The sequence below is a fragment of the Botryllus schlosseri genome, chromosome 15 (genome assembly GCF_051294905.1).
Source record: "Botryllus schlosseri isolate E-star chromosome 15, Bs_hap1, whole genome shotgun sequence".
NCBI lineage: Eukaryota > Metazoa > Chordata > Ascidiacea > Stolidobranchia > Styelidae > Botryllus > Botryllus schlosseri.
Genome location: NC_137250.1, coordinates 16,559,044 through 16,579,988, shown reverse-complemented (window position 1 = coordinate 16,579,988; position 20,945 = coordinate 16,559,044). Strand labels below are relative to the sequence as shown.

At 42.2% G+C, this 20,945-nt stretch overlaps 2 protein-coding genes across 5 annotated transcripts in view; both read left to right on the top strand.

Annotated features, from left to right (window-relative positions):
• The window catches only part of LOC145458112 (uncharacterized), a 31,963-nt gene extending 25,355 nt beyond the window's left edge, over nt 1–6,608 (top strand). For 2 of the 4 annotated variants that reach the window (XM_080336440.1, XM_080336439.1), the window contains 3 exons: nt 1,694–1,811; nt 4,647–4,733; nt 5,879–6,608. In XM_080336440.1, the coding sequence (XP_080192566.1) occupies nt 1,694–1,811; nt 4,647–4,733; nt 5,879–5,947 (274 nt within the window). In that variant the 3' untranslated portion in view covers nt 5,948–6,608. Of the gene's footprint in view, nt 1–695; nt 1,333–1,693; nt 1,812–2,761; nt 4,087–4,646; nt 4,734–5,878 lie in introns of those variants that run through there. The other 2 variants (XR_013921071.1, XM_080336441.1) reach the window with 2 other exon arrangements.
• Nucleotides 6,609–17,988: 11,380 nt separating this feature from the next.
• LOC145457982 (uncharacterized) lies at nt 17,989–19,031 on the top strand. The gene is made up of 2 exons (XM_080336267.1): nt 17,989–18,112; nt 18,177–19,031. The coding sequence occupies exon 2, from the start codon at nt 18,193–18,195 to the stop codon at nt 18,955–18,957; it is 765 nt and encodes a 254-aa protein (XP_080192393.1). The 5' UTR covers nt 17,989–18,112; nt 18,177–18,192; the 3' UTR covers nt 18,958–19,031.
• The last annotated feature ends 1,914 nt before the right edge of the window (nt 19,032–20,945 follow it).

The following is a 20,945-nucleotide window of genomic DNA, read 5'->3' as shown; positions in this document are numbered from 1 at the left end:
TAAGCTTCACTCCACTGTTGCAGCGTCTTAGCAGGTACCGGTATAGAATCGTGATCAGTCGAGTTCCTGGTATGATTCTGGAAATAATTTCTGAATCCAGTATAACTGTTTCTGTGCCATTTTGACCCTCAGCGGAATAACCTATAACATATCAGCAGTTCAACTGCGGAATAGATTTGGCAGTAGGGTAGGATTATGTGGGCCTATTCACACTCGATTAGACAGTTTTGTAATAACGATTTCGACGGCTTTTCATCTTCCATGTTTTGATTGAAATCAACGGCATGGCCTGTGCATCACTCGCATTTAGAAGTGTCGCCTTCATGAATCGTGATCTGTGAATTTGTGTCAAGCTATTTTCAGTGAAATTTTCCTTGTATCTTATTGTTCCAGATTTTCTATTTGGACCTTACTGCACAGCGTGCTGTGTAGGCCTATCTTGTAGCCGAGTGTTGACATAACCGTAGAACAGGCTGTTTTTCCTAATTCAGATATACGGGTTACTGCGTGACTCTGTAGTTCCGTCACTTTCTCACATCAACACCCCCTGCTTGTCACCCATATTTAGAAGTGTCTACTCCTCAGTTTGTCACCATTTATATTTTTTATCAGGAACTCACTGTGTAATAGGATAGGCCTATATCTTAGCGTGAGGGGAGACGTGACCATAGATCAGGCTGTTTTTCCCACTTCAGATATGGATGACACGGTAGCTCCGTCGGTGTCTGGGCGTGCTGCATCGTCTGCCGCAACACACGCCGCGACTAAGATACCGAGACTCACTCCGAGGACCCCAAGGGGCGACACTAAACCAAAAAGTGCCACCGCGTCGCCGCGTCCGTCGAAACTACCCACGCCGCTATCTTCAGCCAGGGCTAAAAAGGCAGGGGCTCAGGATCACGGTGAAGGGACAGAGTCTAAATCCGACAACGGGGCTAAAGCTATCGGGTCGGCGATTCCAAAATCGGCCGGGTCGAAACGGCAGGCAACGCCAAGGCATGTTCTGTCTTCCAGGACTTTGAAAGTCCCGACGAAAACCGATCGGACCGGGCCGGCGGAAATCAAACCCGGTGTTTATCCGTCCCGGGAAAAATACGCCGAAGCGAGTAAGAGGGATACGGCAGCACTAGCGGGACGGTGTCCACCTTGGAGAGTTTCCAGTGGGGAGGTTTCATCGAAAAACTCAGCTATAGCCGAAAGTTTGAAAAAGCCTAGCAGCGTGGACAACACGATTGCAGTTCCTTCTCTTCCCTTGCATCTTTTGGATGACGCTGATGACACCAATTGCGGCGCTCGGACCAGCCCGGGGCCGGCCGGGGACGACGTGGAATGGTGATTATCATTCCTAGGTTTCTCGAGAGTTGACGTTTTTAGAAATTTGGAAATGTGGACAGGCAGCTTTTCAATCTGTTTGAGCGAGGTACTTGCTGGTGCGCCACGGATACGCGTTGCTAAAAGTCTTGGAGAAGACTTAATTTCGGGAAAGTGTTTTATTCAAAGCCGTCCCTCTGCTACGCTGACTACTGTATTCTTTACCCTGACTGCTATACTCCTTTTTTTGGAATGTCAATGGTTAAATCGATGTAATCAATCCGCTATCTGTTGTTCAATAATGCTCTGGTGCCCGGAACCCAGTAACAGCGAAGAAAAGTTCTTGCGGCCGGCAATTTTTACAACCTCACTTTCTCCACAGGCTTATGGAAGAAAAAGTTCAGCTCGAGAAAGACGTGCAGTCGCTACACGAAAAGCTCAACACGCAGACGCCGTTGACCACCATATCCGGCGACGAAAGTTTCTCTAAAGAATTAGAGGTAGGTCTTTGCACTGGCACTTAACCTGGTTTCGGCTGTAGCAAGGAATTGTAATGTCCGAATGCTCAGCGGTCAAAACATACTCCGACTAAACTATAATATGGATCTAGGACCGGGTGTGGCAACCCCTGCATTGAAAGATTGATAATAATATCCAAATGCATCTCTGTCTTTCGTGTCTCCCCAGGCTTGAAATAAGAAATAGGCAAGCTAGATTATGATCAGAGGCAACTTGTCGAGTTTCAGATTTTAATACAAGACACTCGCTTCCGATGTTTTGTTCTTTTCTTTACTTGAAAATTATCCATCACGGTGACCAGATCTCCTAAACTGCATTTTGCGTCTTTTTTATTGTGCGTAATATATCGACAAGTGTTAATGTGCCTGTGCTGAATCCTTGCTGCATCATATTTTCCTTGCTAGCGTTCTAGGATACGGCAGTTGCATTTCTATCTGTTTCTCGACGAATGTACTTCAGACTTGGACAACTAGTTAATTCCAGTTGTCTAAATAAACTACTTAAAGCGAAATGCCTGTAATCTGATTCTAATCTGATTTGTTGAATGTTTCTATCGCTCTGATTTTAATTCTAATCCAATTTCTAACTTCGCTGAAAATGCTACAGGTCAACTGTATAGTGCGAAAGGAGCCAAGCTTTTTGTAGAGACGGTTGCTATTCTCATGTATTTCCTTCTAATTCGAAATTTAATTCAATTTCCAAGTTTTTGCAAATTCAGTGATTCTAATTCTAATGCTAAAAATTTTGTAGTTTTCCAACTTTGCTTCATTAATGATGTGTGGCTATACGCACGCTCGAATTTTGATCGGTGACACCTAGTGATAAGATAGGCCTACGCGTTCTGTTGTGTTGTTTTCATTCGTCATATCGGAGACACCCAGTGCTTCATTGGTCTTTGCAATGTAACAGAATCCTTGTTCTTCCAATTCAGGGCCGGCAAACGTGACAGAACGTCTCCCCCCCTATCTTCTCTCTTGCCTTGCGTTAACACTCACGTCGCTAACACGACTAAACATAACCGCGTAGTAGCCGCCAACTGAAAACGTGCTTGCTCGCATGTTTCCGTGCCGACTGACAGCGAAACCGCCTGTTCATTTGGCTTGTAGCTTCATCGAGCGTATTAGCAATTCGTGTCGTAGATGTCGGGTTTGTGTGGACGTTCTAACAGATTTTCGCGTAGTCTGCAACTGGCACTATGCTTTCACTGCAGCCAATTTGTCTATTCGCAAACATTGTGGTGTTACGTGCGATCCATGAGTTTTTAAAATCGTTATTATTGAAAACTTGTGCCTCAAAATTGTCCCTTTATCTCCAGTAAAAATTCTTGCCTCACTGTCGAATTCAATTTTTTTATTACACTAAATTAGACAGAAGTTATGTGTGTGAAATATTAGCTTTTTTTGTAACAAGTTATGTTTTAATCTCGATCGCGGAGTTCAACTGCACTCTCATGCAAGAGGTTTTCTGAGCTGCGAAAATCCGTTGAGTTTCGTGTAATACCGTGAAGACTTGGTGATGTGTGCGGATTTTGCGATTTCATTGAAACAAATGAATCGGTTCTTTCTGATCAGGTGACGGGTGACAACCTTCATTCATTAATATGTTACCGTAAGAAGATAAAAACTCGTTTTGCTGGATCCCAATGTGGCTTTCCTAGGATGTTGCATATTTCTGACCAGCAAAGCCATTACTTGCTTACAGTATTTAGCCTACATTCAAAATGTCAAAATGTAACTGCTCCATCAAACCATTACCTTGACTGTTCCTTCGGAAAAAATATCGACATCAATCTCAATATTTTATCAGCAGTTAATTGAAGTTATTCATCGATACAAGTCGCCCATGTTGGCATGAATATTTACGCCACAGTTTATCAGTTAAATTTAGTCCACGCAATACTGCCACGGATCAACAACATTGTGACTCTTGCCATTCACGCACTTCCATAACCGATGTAAGATACATGCGCCGGTGTCATTTGCTCTTGTAGCCTCCAAATGCTGGTAACAGGATGCCTTTCTTACCCCTAGTACGTTTTTAGGTAGATTTTTTGACTTGAAAGACATATTGGCGCATCGCAACCGCACAGTATTAGATGTGATGAGTGTTACCTAAATGTGGCCAAGGTTCTTGCTTGACAAAAATTTGAACATGTAAATTTATTGAGAAAGCATCGCCTCCACACGAATACTAGACTTTCCCAACCAACCCATGCGGCCCAGTGTTGCTAATCGTATCATATATCACGCCTGATCACCACTGTTACTAAAACCGCTAGACATAAAGAATGACGTTTCCCGCATATAGCATCGTGTAGATCTGGTCATCGTGATAACTAATTTGCTTTTAGCGTCGATTTGGTACTCTTTTATGCCGAATTCGGCTTCCGTACTGCCTTCTATGCATGAATAACGGTGTCGGCTGTCAACATTTAGCTGTGCCTTAGATGTTACGTTAACGCTAGCGTGGGCTTGCCTCGGATATGGGGCGGCCGGTTTTGTTGAGTCACACGTAGACCTGCCGTAGCTTGTCGGAACGCGAAATAATACTGTGCATTATTTGCCCGTTCCGTTAGCAGTCGTGTGTGTTCCGATAGACCGCTAACGGATTTGTATGCTATTTCTTCTCTCCTATGTACATCTTCGCCCTACGGACGTGTCTTGGACCTTTTACTTTAACAATTCTGGCATGGCAATTATTCTTCCTGCTGGTGGGGATTACGCTACTAACGGGGGCCTTCCGTGACGCCGCGTTTCCTGGTGACGCTAAAACCCCTTTCCCGTCCGCCTGAATCGACGATCGGGGCTAATCGAAAGGATTTGAAGAGTCGGCTCGAAGAGTCCCAACGCGAATGCAGTACCCTTCACGAGGAGAAGGAGAAATTTGATAATAAAGGACTGAAGGTAGGCAGACTGGGAAACTAGCGGAACTGCTTCGGAGGTTGCAAGTAACGATGTACTTCCACTTTTTCAAAGTACTCACGCGGTACAACCGAGTAGAATGTGTGCCGCTTCTTCCCAATCTACTTCTCATAATAATCTCGAACGATTTGTATAGTGTGACTACATAATCGACTCAACGTACTGGGTGTAAGGTTGAAAGCCAGTTGTTGAGTTGAGACTACTCTAGTAGGTGTTGAAGTCAAGCTAATGTGAAATATGTTATGTCGCCGAGGTACCATAGTCGCGTTCTCCAGATGTTCTGATACATTCACTTGTAAAAGTGCTGCAAATCCATCCAAAATCTACTCTGCATTTGACAAAATCTAGTATGTTTAAGAAGCGACCTGTGGAATCGGTCTTGCAGTGCGCTCGTTTTTGTAAATAGCGCATGTAGTGTGTAGTCCAAAAGAATAGAAGTCATACCTGCTGGATCAGAACCTTCGTTTTCAAAATGTTTTACCGGAATATATTGCTATAAAGCACATTGGACTATTTGTACTCGCGATGCAACCGACTGCGCCCTACAAAGAGGTGGTCAAAGATGTCGCAATTGCTGCCTGCGTAGAAGAAGACGTAATACCGTTAATTTCTGCTCCATTAGATGTGGAGGTATCGATTTATGGGATGTGTCAAAAGTCAAAACTACTTTGAGTAGAAGTAAAAAGTGAGATGTTTCAAATTCACAAGTACTCGAGTAATTTAAAAAAGCAGATTCGGTTACATCATTGCATACTTGTAGTGAACCGGCCGTGGGTGCTTTCAAAATTGAAAGGTGCGTCGCTGCAGCCCGCACAAAATCACTATTGATAACGAGAACAGGTGCACTTTCTGAAATATAGTCAGTTCAGACAAAACGGGGGCTACGACGATATCACTCGCAACAGCGATGCAAACATACTCAAATCTAGTTTCTAATTCACAAAATCCGAGGTATAAAAAACAAGAAGCGTCAAATACCGTGAAGTAGAACAAGGAGGTACAGTCCAAAAGCTATCAACTTGAGTACATCGAAAAAGGGAAAGCACTCAGTCACTGACCACCTCCGACCCTACATCAACGGTTAAAACCGAAATCGCCGGCACAACAATGTCCGTTTTTGTTTGCAGGGTCCTCTGATAGCGGCAGTGTTAGCGATACTCGTCGGGATCGGCTATCTCGTCCTTCGAAGCGGATGACCGCACGCTCGTTCGAGTTTTGCTATTTATATCAAAGAGAAATGAGTCCTTTATGAAAAAATAAATATAAACCACACGCCAGATATAGTCCGCGGTGTCGCTGCTAATATCTTGCCCGTTGTTGCGTGCGTTGGATATGTCTTTCCCTTCCCGAAAAATCAGATGTTACGGATTGGATCGATGCTTGATGTATGCCGATAATGGCGATATTATTACGGCGCGCAGCCTCATGTGATTCCGAAGAAACAAGACTCCATCTGGCCGCATTTGCGATTGTACTGATCCGCCACTAGCATTATCTCGCAGTCACGAAAACAGCATCCTTTTACAAGCGCCGGCTATGGTCGGTAATTTCCCAGCAACCGACTTCTTTCGCCGCGACCCTGTCATCCGACGCATATTCCGAATTCATCTCTCTTAATTCGTCATTTTTGCACCGAAACTGCAGCCGAACGTGCAGCTGTGTGGTTGATCACCGCGGTTTTCAGGTACTTGTAATCATAACCGTTTTTTGTACCGACTCGATGTCGTGTCGGACTGATACTCGACGATTATTCGGATGCTCAAATTGTTCCTTTTGAATTGATATGTTTTCCGCTACGATTTTTCTTACTTCTCTTACATTATTTGAGACACAATACATCGGTATCATATATACGTATCGGGTATGGGTGATTTTTTTTATTTTAGATCGACAGGCTCAGTCTGCGTGCTTTTGAAAGTAGTTCGAGTAAAACTTTTAATCATCGAAACCAATGGAATCATACAAAGTGTACCTGTACAGTGTACACTGACTCGCACAGTTCAGGGCGGAGTGAAAAATGTAATTTACAGAGGCGCCAATGCGCCGTTCAGGACCACTTGGTGGACGGTTTACTTTAGCCAGTCGTCTGGGGCATTCCATGGTGTAATCCCTGTCGTGAGGCATGCAGTCGCGGTCCTATGATGATAAATGAATACTTGAAAGATATATCCCAGGCCAGTGGTTGACAAACGGGGGTACGTGAAGTATTTTCAGGGGGTCCGCGAAGTCTCTAAATTTGTAAAATGATTGACAACCTAATTCTTATTTATCTTTTAATTAGGAAAAACGTGACTCAGTTTCGCTTCGTAATCGCTAAAACTTTGGAACGCAAATCATTCGCATTGTCGTCGGAGATGAAATATCCTACTGTGCAAACCTATTTTGATTGTCAAATTGCCGATAGCCTGCTGGTGCAAACTTATTGCTGTTTAGAGATGTCTTGATGGGGTTTGTGGAAAAATGAAATGTTGGAGATAACAAAATCAAACAGGGGGACTTCGAAATGCTTGCAAAACATTTCGGATACGGTGTTGGCAGTCTCAGCAAATTAGTAAACAGTCATTTGAAATAGAAATTCCCTAATTGTTTGTTAATCTGTCCCAATGAAGGAATTGAAACCTCGCCACGAAATCCATTTTCTTCTTTGATATAACCACTAAATTACTTCAATATAAAATATGTTAGTTGGAAATGACTAGGCTGGAGTGATATATTCAATAAAAATTCACACCAAAAGCTGTCCTCGGAAGCTTTGCGCGTTAATATTACATTCGCCACCAATATAACTTTATGGAAATGGATTTTGGGCATTCGTTCATATCAAATCGAAGACGCGGATTTTCAGGACAATGAAAACAGCTGGAAAATTACCTTCGAAATAATAAAAGTCTACCAATTTTTATGTTTAGTGTACTGAAATTTTCAAGAAAAGTCATTTTGTGGCTGTTTATCACTAGCCTGCAATTAATATTTGCGCGAGACGGCTGACGGTTGCGCGATAATAGAGCTGATTTTGAACGAAAACTTGAGGGGGTCAGCGGGAGTCCGTGACGGTCGAAAAGGGATCCGCGAAAACAAAAACCTTGAGAACCACTGTCCTAGGCCTTGTAACAAATTTTCGTTATACGTCGACTTTATTGGCACACAGGTTGAGAACCACTGGACTAAGCACACGAAACCTTCATTCTCTGCAGGCGCTCACGACCCGCACTCAATACACAGGAAAATTTGGAAATCTGTGGTGACTCGTTCATGGAAATTGACTTTCACACCGCCCTAGATAACTGATGCACACAATGAGCAGTGCATCAACATATTGTTGAAAGAACAAACCCATTATAATATGATTTTAACACAAATTCAAACATTTATTGCAAATCAGCTTGACTTCAGCTGTTCGCTTGCAGAGGCATCTTTGAAGTGTGTCGCTTTGTCTTAGAATGTGCCTTCGGATTGTTTGGGGAAAAACAGCGTGATACCAATTAATTGATCATGAGCTGATGAATATTGGAGATACGGATGAGAGCATTATAATGAGTTCTGATTGAATACGGTTTGAACGGTTGCGAACGACGTGACCGCAGATAGAGCTTCAGCTATTAGTTTGAGGATTTTTCAAAGAGAAATAGTGCTATACCAGCATCACCTTTTAATCTCAACCTCTTCTGTCAACCCCTTATCGACCAAATTGTAACTAGCTAGATTGCTGCGTACCCAGTGGGACGTCAGTACCCACTTTGGGAACCACTGCGTTAAACAAATGCTCGACTCAGATTCGAGTGCTGAAAGTGCTCTCATATCCGCGTCTACTAAACCTGCGAGTCAAATTCTTAATTCCGAAAATTATTCGAAACCTCGTGACTTGGTCACAAACCCTAATATACGGACTCTAAGTTGTGCACAAAAAAATCCGAAGTGATGACATTTTTTTAATCGTTACGCACCGTTGTCCAAGAATCTGCGCAGTGAGTTGGTGAGTGTGCGCAGACTCATCAAAAATTATAGGGAACATTGCTTGTCACGCGAGCAGGATTTCAGGAAACGTGGACCTATACTGCAGTTATGCCTTATGATGGTTATCAGACCATTGATTGTAACTCGTTTTTCTGCGCTTGACACGGTAATTTATGCATAGAACATGGAATCGATTTCGACTTGAGATTCATTCATTCGCTTTTTGAAAATTTGAAAACATCACTAGATATAGAGACAGTGAAAATTTCGCATTATCCACCAAAATTTCTCTCAAAGAACGATGATATCGATCCATCTGCATATTAACAGCTCTTCCCGAAATTGCCCAAATTGTCTGCGGACTGTTCACATTTTCCTCTAGCAGATTGATTTTTCTGATTGCGCCACTTAATACGCCTGTTCTGAAACCAAATCTTAATTTGCGCGTCCCCCAATCGCAGTTCCTTGGCAAGCTTGGCTCTTTGTTCTCCGACCATGTATCGCTGTCTAGAAAATTCAGCCTCGAGCCTTTCCAGTTGTTTCGGAATGAAAACTGTCCGCGATCTCTTTCGCCTGATATTGCCAGAATGAGTATCCTCGACGATACTTTTGAAAGGCAAACATGCCATATCAAGGTGCTGCTTAGACGCAGCAGAATTAACGATGGGATAATAGTAATGGTTATTACAATGAAAATGGAACTTCGGCGAGTAAACTTGTGACACGTTGGTTATATTTCGGCCTACGTCGTTCCTTCGTGCATCATCTTTTACTTGTCCGGTCAAGCGAGCTGTGTTTATAGAACTCTTGCTTTCAGTATTACTGCCACAGGATACCTTTTGATGCAACACCGTTTCGGAAGTAAACCGTAAGTCGGCGTAACCGTTGTGTGCGGGCCCCGGTGTGGTGGTGCACCCTCCATAAGACACACAATTCTCTGCTTCGTTGCGAAAGTGGTTCATCACCAGACTATTTGTCTGAAGTATTGCATCGATCGTGAAGCCGGTCGCTTTCTTCGGATCGAAGCGACGCGGAGCACTTGCTTGACATCCAATATTTCTTTGAATTCTTGTAATATCCTTTTCATCTGTAGGGTTTCCACAATTGGCAGATAATTTATGTTCTTGGGTTGCTCGTGGTTCCATTCTGCTTTCTCACGCGATCTTTGTTCCGGCTCTATATTCGGTCCGAGCTCGATGAATTGATATGCGGCAAATAATTAAGTACAGAGCCTAAAATTAAAGACACTCCCAAAATAGGAAACTAGCTGCATATGCAATTATGCATATATTTATATACTTATTGATTTGACCGACCAAAGCTAACCGTATTATCACCCTCAAATGTGCGATCCTACTCCTAGTACCATTCCAAATAAATCTGTATTCTGCAGATCCCCAACAGGGCGGAGGCCTCAATTAGATAATGACAGCGGTTTGTCTTATAGGGTTATGACATTGATCGTTTGATGTTGCCTTTGGCGTGATGATTCCACACCTTATCGGCTCCATTTAGTTCAATCAGACAGACGCGTGGAACAAGCGTTCAAGAGTTAAATGATATCAATAGACCTATTTCGGGGCTGTAAAAAGGGAATAGATCAAGCTATCAAATATCAACGTCCAGTCCACGCGCATTCGCGCAATGTCGCATGCTTCATAATCGACTTGAAGGCACTGATGTATCGGACAGTAAATAAACAATGTAGTGTAAGCCCCGTTACGTTACATCATGTGCAGTTGTGCACATTGCATACAGCAACGACAATCAATAATATCCTTTCAGAGATGCCAGACATATATATCTAACATATTCATTTACTGATACTTCCATCCTGGTATGAAATGAAAACTTCGTGCGCGACCGTACAGTTTTTCATTTATTTAAGGGCTGTTGTGGTTTGTAGTAGGCTATTCATGGTATTTTTCGACTACGATGGTCATTCACACCAGGCCAATATTTTTATTATGATTCCCTTGCCGTCGAGTTAACCACTCCAATAAATGATTAAGCTGGCTATAAACGAATAATAACCTGAACCTAAACGTTTACTTGGCTGTGTTGGCACACAACAATATCTGTCAGCACTGTCATCGCTATCAGTGACAAAACTCCGTCTTATACGGCATGCATATATCTTCCCTCGGAAGTATGACACCGGCAGGCACGACCAAGTGGCCAACCAGAGGCTCTTATCGCGTAAGTTTTGACTTGTGTTTTCAACAATTTCTGTACCGCTTATCCCTGTACTTGTATACATAGCCAATTACCACATATCGCTATATTTAACAGACCGAAAAGAATCAATAGTAATTGTACTTTCGTTTGAACAAATTAGATAACTTTGTTGTGCTTCAGATTCACGTGTTGTTCTATATATGTAGGTGTAGGAGTGATTGAGGGCGTTTGCGAGTGGGGCACAGCTGAGAATAACCCCACGTCGACCGTGAGATCGTACCGCTGGATACCGCACATTGTCGAAACTGTGACTTTCGGTAATAAATCTGTCCTTTGCTGTCATCCATAATCCCGCGGCGGCGTTTGAAGAATTGGTGATTATTAAGTACTAAATTAACGGCTGCATGCTGCAATGACCGCAATTAGGTCTAGAAAGCTTTGTGTATTAAGAATTTGTTTGAATGGCTATATAGTCTCGCGTTCGATTTCCGCTATCCGTCCCGTAAGAACTCTGTTGGTCGACGGCAAGGAAACCCATAGTGCCGTTCAATCGTTACATGTCTTTGTGTACTGATCTTCATGAATGATCAATTGATTATGGGCCAATAACAATACCTTTGAAAGCTGTTATACAGAGTATGCAGTTTGCATATTTATAATTCATAGGGCGAAAGGGTAGGTGCGACAGAGACTATATATCCCGGCCTCACCTGTAATTGCGCGTTTCATAATAAACAAAGCATATACGACAAGGTCATGTACCAGTAACATTGTACCTGTTGCCAGTGTGGTTGCAGAATTCAGATGCGTTTATATACCGCGATCTTCTTCATGTCTTCAACCATTTAAGTTTAACGTAATTGGTTTTAGTGATGGAATAACATGGAATCGTGTGTATCGCCACAGAATGTGGCGGCGCTAAATTAGCTGTCTCACAGAGTCGGCTCACTCGTAAAGTGATTCGCAGGCTGCTATCAAAGGATCATGTTAGAAAAATACTGTGAATATTTCTTGTGAAAATATTTCAGTGTTTGTTGAGACTTTTGCTTGAAATATCACAGCACTGTTGCGGCTGTGAAAATAGATTGGTTCGTCCCCGTAACCACTATATGTTAAGCTCGCTAGAGCAAGATCACGAACCTAAATTCCAGCGCAACTGTTGGATTTTTCTTTCCAGTGAAACCACAAATAATATTTGTGTCCTGTGTTGTCAAATTGCCCCTCCGCGGGCTTAGATTCTCTGTGAACCCACTGAATAATACTGCGCTTGAATATAGGATCTTTGTACGTGGGTGGGAAAACTAACTCCAGACCAAAACAAGTTCTCACGAGACCACGATAAGATATTTCGCTTTAGTCGCTTCGCCATGATGCGAGTGACATCTTTCGAACTACAAAAACAACATACTCTAATCCAGTGCTCTTCAACCTTTTTTGGTCGTGGTACACCATTTTAACGTTTACTCAATACTCGTACACCCCGGACCACATAATAAACCGATTCCGTAATAAGCCTTATCCGGGAGTGTTCAACCTTTTTGCTATTCACGTCCGCACTTCGATTAGGCCTACATATGTAGCATACGACCGCATTCCAGTGGAGAGTCATCAGGGCCCATCCGGAGGACAAATACTCATATTCAACTTCGCACCGCGGGGAGACCTTGTGATGTTCTGTGCCTTCACTGTTTAATTGAGCTATGCCTTGTGTATAGAAGTTTCTAATTGTAGAATCAGAACAAACGCACAGACCATCTATATTTATGCACCCGAATAGTGAGTATTATTATTTTGGAAAGTGACTTGGACTCGCTCAAGAGTCGCGCGGAGCGAGAAAATTTTTTCAACCTCATGAATGAATTTCGTCGGTAAAATTGGTAGTTTCACATATTTTACTGTCAAATATTTATCCATTCCAAGGCCACGTGACATTATTAACCGGTAGAGCTGATGGAGGGGTGTCTTCGAAACTTTTGGCTTCATAATGAATGGTGATGCATCTTCCGGTTTTGGTAATCACTTTGTTGCCAGTATAGCCAAAATATATTGGAATCGCTCAAGTAATAGAAAAACCGCCATTCGTGAGACGCACATGATTGCAACTTGGTATATCTTAATGTAGCGCATAACCTATCTGCGTGTTTTGCATTTGTAAGGTTATGCTCTAATTCAGTGGTTCTCAACCTTTTTCACCTCGCGGACCGGTGAAATTTCAAAAAATGTCCTGACGGACCGGTGAACTTTCAATATTGAAATGAAGCTAAAATGTAGAGTATGCAACCGTTGTTTGCAATTACATGGTGCTAGCGAGTGATATTTAGCGGGTTTTTATCGAGACTAATTATCTTCATGATGGCATCCATGTGATTTTATGGTAATAGTCAGTCAGCTGTGTAAAGGTAAAATTGCGTTGTCCAGATATACGTGCTACCGCCGAGAGTCGTTTACAGTCTTTCGCGCCGAATGCAGTGGGTTTAACCGACCACGCCAACTCGAATAATATTCTTCTCTTTGACAATATCGAGAGAAGAAGCGTTTCGGAGTCGAACCGAGCACCTTGTCGTGCTACCTTGCCCAAGGCTCACTGCAACCAGACGCATAGGCTACTCTGGCGACTACGAACACAATGCGTGCCGCAAGAAAACACCATACCGCAACTATACCGGCCATCCATGCCGAAAAAGCATTTCGTCAGCCCTCCCCAAAAACGTTGGTCTTGCCCCCGCCCCCAGTGCGACAAGATAAACTTCCGGGTGCTTCACCCCCAGACCCTACAGTGGGGTGGATGTTTTCACCTGTGCTTGTCATAGCACATTCATTCTGCTCAGTGTAAGCAGAGAGTTTATGTAGCTTAATCGTGCCAATAGCGACAATTTTCGATTATTCATGACTGAATCGGTTTTATCGCTGCCGAAGTTTTAGCATACGTTTCGGGGTCCCATGTTAGCCTATACTTCATTACGTGTTGGTACGTCGTGACGCGGTAATGGCTGACGCCAAAATGCCTATTTCTATAAATCATGCGTATTTCTCGGAGAAGGGCACCTAATAAATAAGACATTTAGTGACACTAAATCGGACAAAGCGCGAAATGAAATTGAAAATGTTGGGAAAAGTTTCAAAAGAAGACGTTATGATTTATTCTAATTTGGAAAATAATTTTGGACTCTTCTCAAGCTCGGCCCCTCTCCAATTGGGTGGTTTGGGGTGCCTCGGTTACGGTCCTGCACAAAATGAATGAATCGAAAACGAATAATCGCGCAAACTGCGCTGTTTAGCGATAAGTCAGCTCGTACCTGCTCTGTATTTGTCGCTCGCATGTCGTCAAATGACACGCCTGGAACTTTACGTCAAATCGAACATGTTTCCAGAACTAATGTTACCTCGCGAAGTTCTGAATCAGTTTAGAATTTGATATTACATTTATTTTGTCAATGGACAAGCCCTCAACATTGCATCTTGAATTTCAGGTATAGAATTGTAATATACCTGGCGGACCGGCACCGGTCCGCGGACCGGCGGTTGAGAACCACTGCTCTAATTGCAAAGACACTATTATATTAAAAACGAAAAATCCTAGTTACCCTGAATCGCGCTAAGCGTGAAGAAAAAATTTATGTCGAATTAAAATCTCTCAGATATTGGGGAACCAATTTAAATTGCACATTGACGGCCGCCAACACACACTTATATAAATATGTGTAGACGGCCATATAATTATAATTACGATTTTACGAGTGCATGAGGGCGTATACCTCCGAAGGTTGGCCACCCTTGGCCTAATAGAAATGAGAATGAGCAAGGCTGCAACGTATAGGAAATGTTAAATGCTAATCAGAACTCGAGGGTCCCGGACCCCCATCTAACATAGTGGTTTTCGAAATCGACCCCGTGGCTACACCACCGCAATTATATACAATGCGCTCTTCATGAGCATTGAGCATTTGGTATGAAGTATCAATTGAAAATTTCTGAGCCATCGTAGAGTAGGGTTGCCATACCTCCGGAATTTCCCGGACATGTCCGGAATTCCACTGAAAAATCTGCGTCCGGGAGGAATTTCTAAAATATGCCAAAATGTCCGGAATTTTGAAGGCTTGAAACAGCAGGCTCAAAAGTTTTTCGTAAATCAACATAAACAATAATATTTTCAAGTAGATTTATGCTATTCAAAACTCTTCTTCGCGCGCGCGACTTAATGCAACTTATAATGATATTAGTATGGGCACCAGGCACCACCCTCGTCGAAAAATGCAATCAAAATAATATAAATAACCATCATTTACTGAAATAAGTCTGATTGTAATCGCAATTATAAGCTATTCCTAGAGTTGGTTAAGGCCGATGGGATGCTTCAGTCACAGACAGTGGTTCCAAATCTTGGGGTCGTTTGCCTTTATCTGGGGTTCGCGATGGCTTTAGACGTAATCAGCTTTCTAGGCCATGAGTAAGTTTGGGCAAGCTGAATTTTTATTTAGTAATCAGCTTATCAAGTTTTGAGCTTTTGCGACGGAACATTTTCAAGTGCGAAATGAGGTCGCGACCATGAAAGGTCGGAAATCACCAGATGTGTACCCTGCTGGTGCATTTTATAGTAGCCTAATATACGAAAGAATCAATATTATTGACAGAATTCATACATAAAATTTAACAGCCAAATGCATATAGTAAGTACACAACAGGTTACATCGACTACCCTATGATGGGCCCAAGATCAGTGCTATTTTGGGCGGAAGGGGGCAGAAAAAATGTTGTTTCGGACCTGATTAAAACACATAACCAGATAGCCGCACCGACCTATCAGTATAGCAGGGCTTTCAATTACAATCCTGACAGGCCTGACACCGCCCGCTGACGATTTCATCCAGCCCGTGGAGGAATCTATTGCAGTCCGTAGCAAGTAGCAATCACCAGAGCTCACATTACAGATGGCCCGATTCATGACCTATCTATCTTCCAATCCATTCCTGTATAGTGTATCACATTCGATGGACGATGCTTTGCTAGTGTGACGTCATATTGACGGGCAATGTGTTACACCTCATATTAAAATCCGCTGGTGGGCGCTAAAGAGTATCCGGATTTTGCTTCACAAAAATATGGTAACCCCATCGTCGCGGTTTCCTCGAGGATCATTATATAGATAGGCAGATATCGCAAGCTGAACACACGTTAACTCCACCCTGTGAATTGAACCAATAAGTCCATTACCAACAGTGATGATGAGGAGCAACATTTCGTGATGACAGCACAAAAGGAATGCTATTTGCAAGCTGCGTACAGTTGATATAAACATTTTGCGATATTGCACATCCAGCCAACCTGTTCTGAAGCATGAACTTGCTTATTTATTGTGATAGCTAGTTATGGGTCCATTGTAATGCTAATATGGTACACCCCGGTACACCTCTTCCGAGTGGTACACCGTTCAAACATTCTGCTACACCCTGGGGTGTACGATACACCGGGTGGAAGAGCCATGCTCTAATCAACGACTGCAACTTTGACAATATATTTTAGAAAGACAGGGTCGCAGACAGGAACGGAAAGAGTGATTCATGTTTTAATTAGCATTATGACGGGATTTGTTCGTGCTCACACCATTCCTACTTCTACCCTGCGCGCTCGTCAACAGAATAAGTTATCCATTTTGGTTCTATATATTATCTTGTATCCCCACTCCCCAGTCATGAAACTGGCAGTACGTCACTATATTCTATTTAGTAGCCTATATGCGACTTTCGATTCAACTGAGCATGGGAACCTAGGTGGCACGGCTGGCCTCATGGATTGCACATTGAAGGGGCAAGTTTCTTTTTTTTCAAATTTATAAGAAAAGACCCGAATTGCAAATGGTAGCAACGAAGGCTCTTCTAAACTCCCTGTACCCGATGAAACTTGTGTATAGTGATACCTATGAATAACATATCCTGTTTACGGTTTTTATTTGATTTATTAACACGTGATACGAACTAGAAATAGTCACTGATGCTGTACTCGAACGCTGTAATCGACAGGATATTCAGTGCTTACAGCTGGTATACCTTGTGTATTCTGGTTGGCATGTTTTGATTGTTTTCGTAGATGCGATGTACCGATGTACAGGGTTACCATGCGTCCTCCTTTAGGAGGATTTGTCCTCCTTTTTTTGGAAATCGAAAATGTCCTCCGGGGACGCCGAAATGTCCTGTTTTTTGGAAATTCGTCCTCTTTTACAGCTTTTACAGTTAGGCTAATGAAACGGGTCAATTGCAAGCCGCCATAAATGACGCGAGATACGTAACGCGGTCATTCGAGAATGTCATTCGGGAGTCGAGTCATAATGATGACTTATTTTTTTGATCGCAACAAGATTTTAACTAAATATTTCAAAATCAGCTGCTTCCAATTTCAGTAAGCTAACTTTTATGAGTTCGTAAAAGTGTCCTCATTTCCCGATTCCTAAATATGGTAACCCTAGATGTAAGCGCATCCGACTCGACACTTTAGTAACTCCAATGCTGTATTTTGAATAATGATAGTAATTTAGGATTCTAAATTGTAGGATCATTCAAGAATATCTAGACGTAGCCACAGGTGCGCAACAGGCTGCAAGACAAGACTGCAACATTGCTAGGTCACTATTGTAGTAGGCCGGCCCTTCATGTGAATAAACCCTAGAAAAATTTATTATGTTTTTCATATCCTACTAGGAGAGCTCCCCATGTGTCCCTTATGTTGATCTGTCATATTTTTTATTAGTACATACACGATACCATCTTGTCAATTATCTTAAAGTTTAACTCACCTCGTATCAGATACGGTATACCGTCTACCTCATTAATACCATACATAGTCCAACTTTCATCACCATAATATCCTGCCGTTTACTGTAACCAGATGATAGCACAAATACCAGTAATCACATATCAATGAAGATTGAAAATGTACTTGACGTATAATGATCGGGTGTCGAACATGCATAAACGTTGCGCAAAACGATTGGAACAGGTTATCAGGGAAACGTAATAATGAGACGAAAGTGTTAATGACTTTCAAACAGGATATCGCGATGAAGTGCAAGCGATTCCGATTTAGTAGAAAAGGCAAGTTCAAAGGAGTAATTTGCCCAATTGACAGGGATTAGTGATATCACACGGCAGAATTGCTTGACGCCTTTCAAATTTGCTGTGCAATGTAAATAAGCTCATCGGGAGCAGACTTTCTTAAACTCCTTCAGAGCGTTGTTGGTAAGCTTACATGTTTAGTCGTACGGGATAGTTTCAATAAAAAGTCTCTATATATAAATTTTAGGTGCTATCCGCAAGCCATGGCTAAGCTCTTAAATCGTGATTCATTTCGATTGTTCCATGGATCTGCTGAAAACCAACTGTTAGATTTTGGTATTTTCGGCAAAACTCAGCTTCCGTACGCCTCCAGTCATTGCGTGGGAATGCATTCCAGCTGCGAATTGATCAAGAGGAGTGAAATTGACGTCAGTCATTGCCTCGAAACAATGACGAGTGTTCCGAGGAAAAATAAGAGGCGGAAGTATACGTCGTTCTCTATTGACGAAATTCTAAGTGAAGATCCTGGATTTCGTGCTATAGAGACCACAGCCGGCTCTATGCCAGATGACAGCAATCGGATTGAGTCCATATATAGGTCGTTCCCAATAGGATTTGGCGTGCAGGATTTGGAAATACGTACCAGTACCCAATCTCTGCGATTGCCGCTACAGAACTTATCGGAAACCATGCTAAACAAGTCAGCATTGTCTAAGAGTCTATACTTGCGTTCCAACAGTCAACTCATATGTGAAGCGCCTTGTCATCCACAAGAAAACGTCAGCACAAGGAAGCGTAGGTTGCGGACGGTGTTTACGAAGATCCAACTCGCCGAATTGGAAAACGTGTTTTCTCGAAAGCAGTATTTGGTGGGAATAGAGCGATATAGCTTGGCCAAAAGCTTGGGGCTGACTGAAAATCAAGTGAAGGTGTGGTTCCAAAATCGGAGGATAAAACAACGAAGGCAGAAACAAAACGCGAATAATAGCACTACTGAGAGTAATATCAGTGACGATGTAGATTCGTAACGTATGTCAGATAGTTTGCTGGCAATGAAAATTTCCAATCACAAAATTTCAAAATATATTTGCTGCTTTGAAAAGATCGTATTTATATATTCATTAAAAACAAACTGCATGTTGATATAATAAGTTCAAATTGAGGTTAGAGCAGGGTTTCTTAGCCTTTCTTAACCTCCGGAACATACTTACGCTAATCTACAAGACTTCGCGGAACCCCAAATTTTCGGAACCAACTAGACCTCTAATACATTACTGATGCAAACGCAAAAATGAACTGTCCATTGACAGATTGCTAACAGATTAAACCCTTTAAAATATGATTTTTATTTTAAAAAATAACATCACAATTATTATACATTGCAAATCAATGTGAGTTCAGAAATGCTCACGGCTTCCCCTTGGAAAGTGGCATCGTCTTGTTCTGTCGAAACGCAACTGCGTGGCACCAATTGCATCAGTCTGGCCGATAAGGGTGCGCATTTCCACCCGTATAGCACCCCTGATATACAAGTGTGAATAGATACACCTGTGTCACATGAAACCAGAACCTACCTCTGACTTATACCGCGGTATAAATCGAGTAGCCTACAACATTTTAATCCATACATGCATATACATACATAGTTACATACATACATGTAGGAATGTAGGAAGGTATTACGTATAGTCACGCTAGGAGTGTGGGCTTATAAGTACTGAAGATAGATGCGTACGCCATTTTCCACTGCACACGATGTACCACCACAAGCGCCAGCATTGCACTACTAGCCGGCCTAATCGTCTGCAATCAATGACCAAGACGGACGTATCATCACAACGCTTGAGTATGTGTGTTTTCTGTCTTGGCCTCCACGGAACCCCCAGTATGCAATGGAACACCGGTTAAAAACCACTGGATTAGACGAGTCAGTTGCCTGTTTTCCTGTGGTACAGAATCAGAAACATACGACTGTCGCAGATCAGGAACAGATTCAGTTTATTAGTAACTTTCATCATTTCAAAACACCACAAGACTGCCATACAACAAAAAGGGAAGGTGTCGAGACAGCTTGGAATAGTATTTGAAATAAAACGCCCACCTCGGCCTACAGGCGATGTGTGAAGAAGAGGCATCCACAGATTGCACACTAGATGGTCGGCAGACGTAACCACATAGCGTTTTCGGCATGTACGGCGTTTATATTGGTTGTGTAGGACAATAGCCCTATACGCTTGTCAATTACGCGAAACAATAACTTCATATTGTTAATTTATTCGTTAAAAGCTCTTCGACTGACCCTCATCAGTAGCGAACGTCAGTGATAGGGTGAATTAAATTCGAAATTTAAGAACTAAACAAACTAACAAAAACAAACAACTAGTAGACGGGCAAGATACGGTAGTAACGGTACAAAACAAACGTAAACGAGTGCATATTCGGTTATAAATAACCGAGAACACAACACAAAACATTAATGAAATATTCCAAGAGTGTAGAGGCGTTCCTTCTGGCGACAGAGAATCGGCTTTCGCAGCTTTATGATCGTAGATTCCAGGACCTTCAAATGAAAAAGAGAACGGCCACGAGCAACGATAGAAAATTGACTGTCATTGTTATGGTCAGCATATTCTGGATGGGATAATAGATTAGGCTTTTTTTTTAGTCAACCGATCACAAAGTGGGAAAAATTAACCGGTTTTTGAGAATTTCACTCCGGTTTTGCAAGTTGCAAATTTCTGAAAAAGTGTCCTCTTTTTTGATTTCCAAAATATGGTAAGCCTATAATAGATGCTGTCCAATAGCCGAATTACAATTACTACGCGAAGCATATCTTATCTGTCTATGACTGTTTAATATTAAGCATATTCAATTGTTCATCTATCATCTAGCCAAAATTCTACATTTTAGATTTTTGCGTAATATCCAAAGGTCGAGCGGTCGATACTTATACCAAATGTGTAGTGTACGGCGTATACTTAAAATCAAGTCGATTATGACGAAACAGCAAACACAT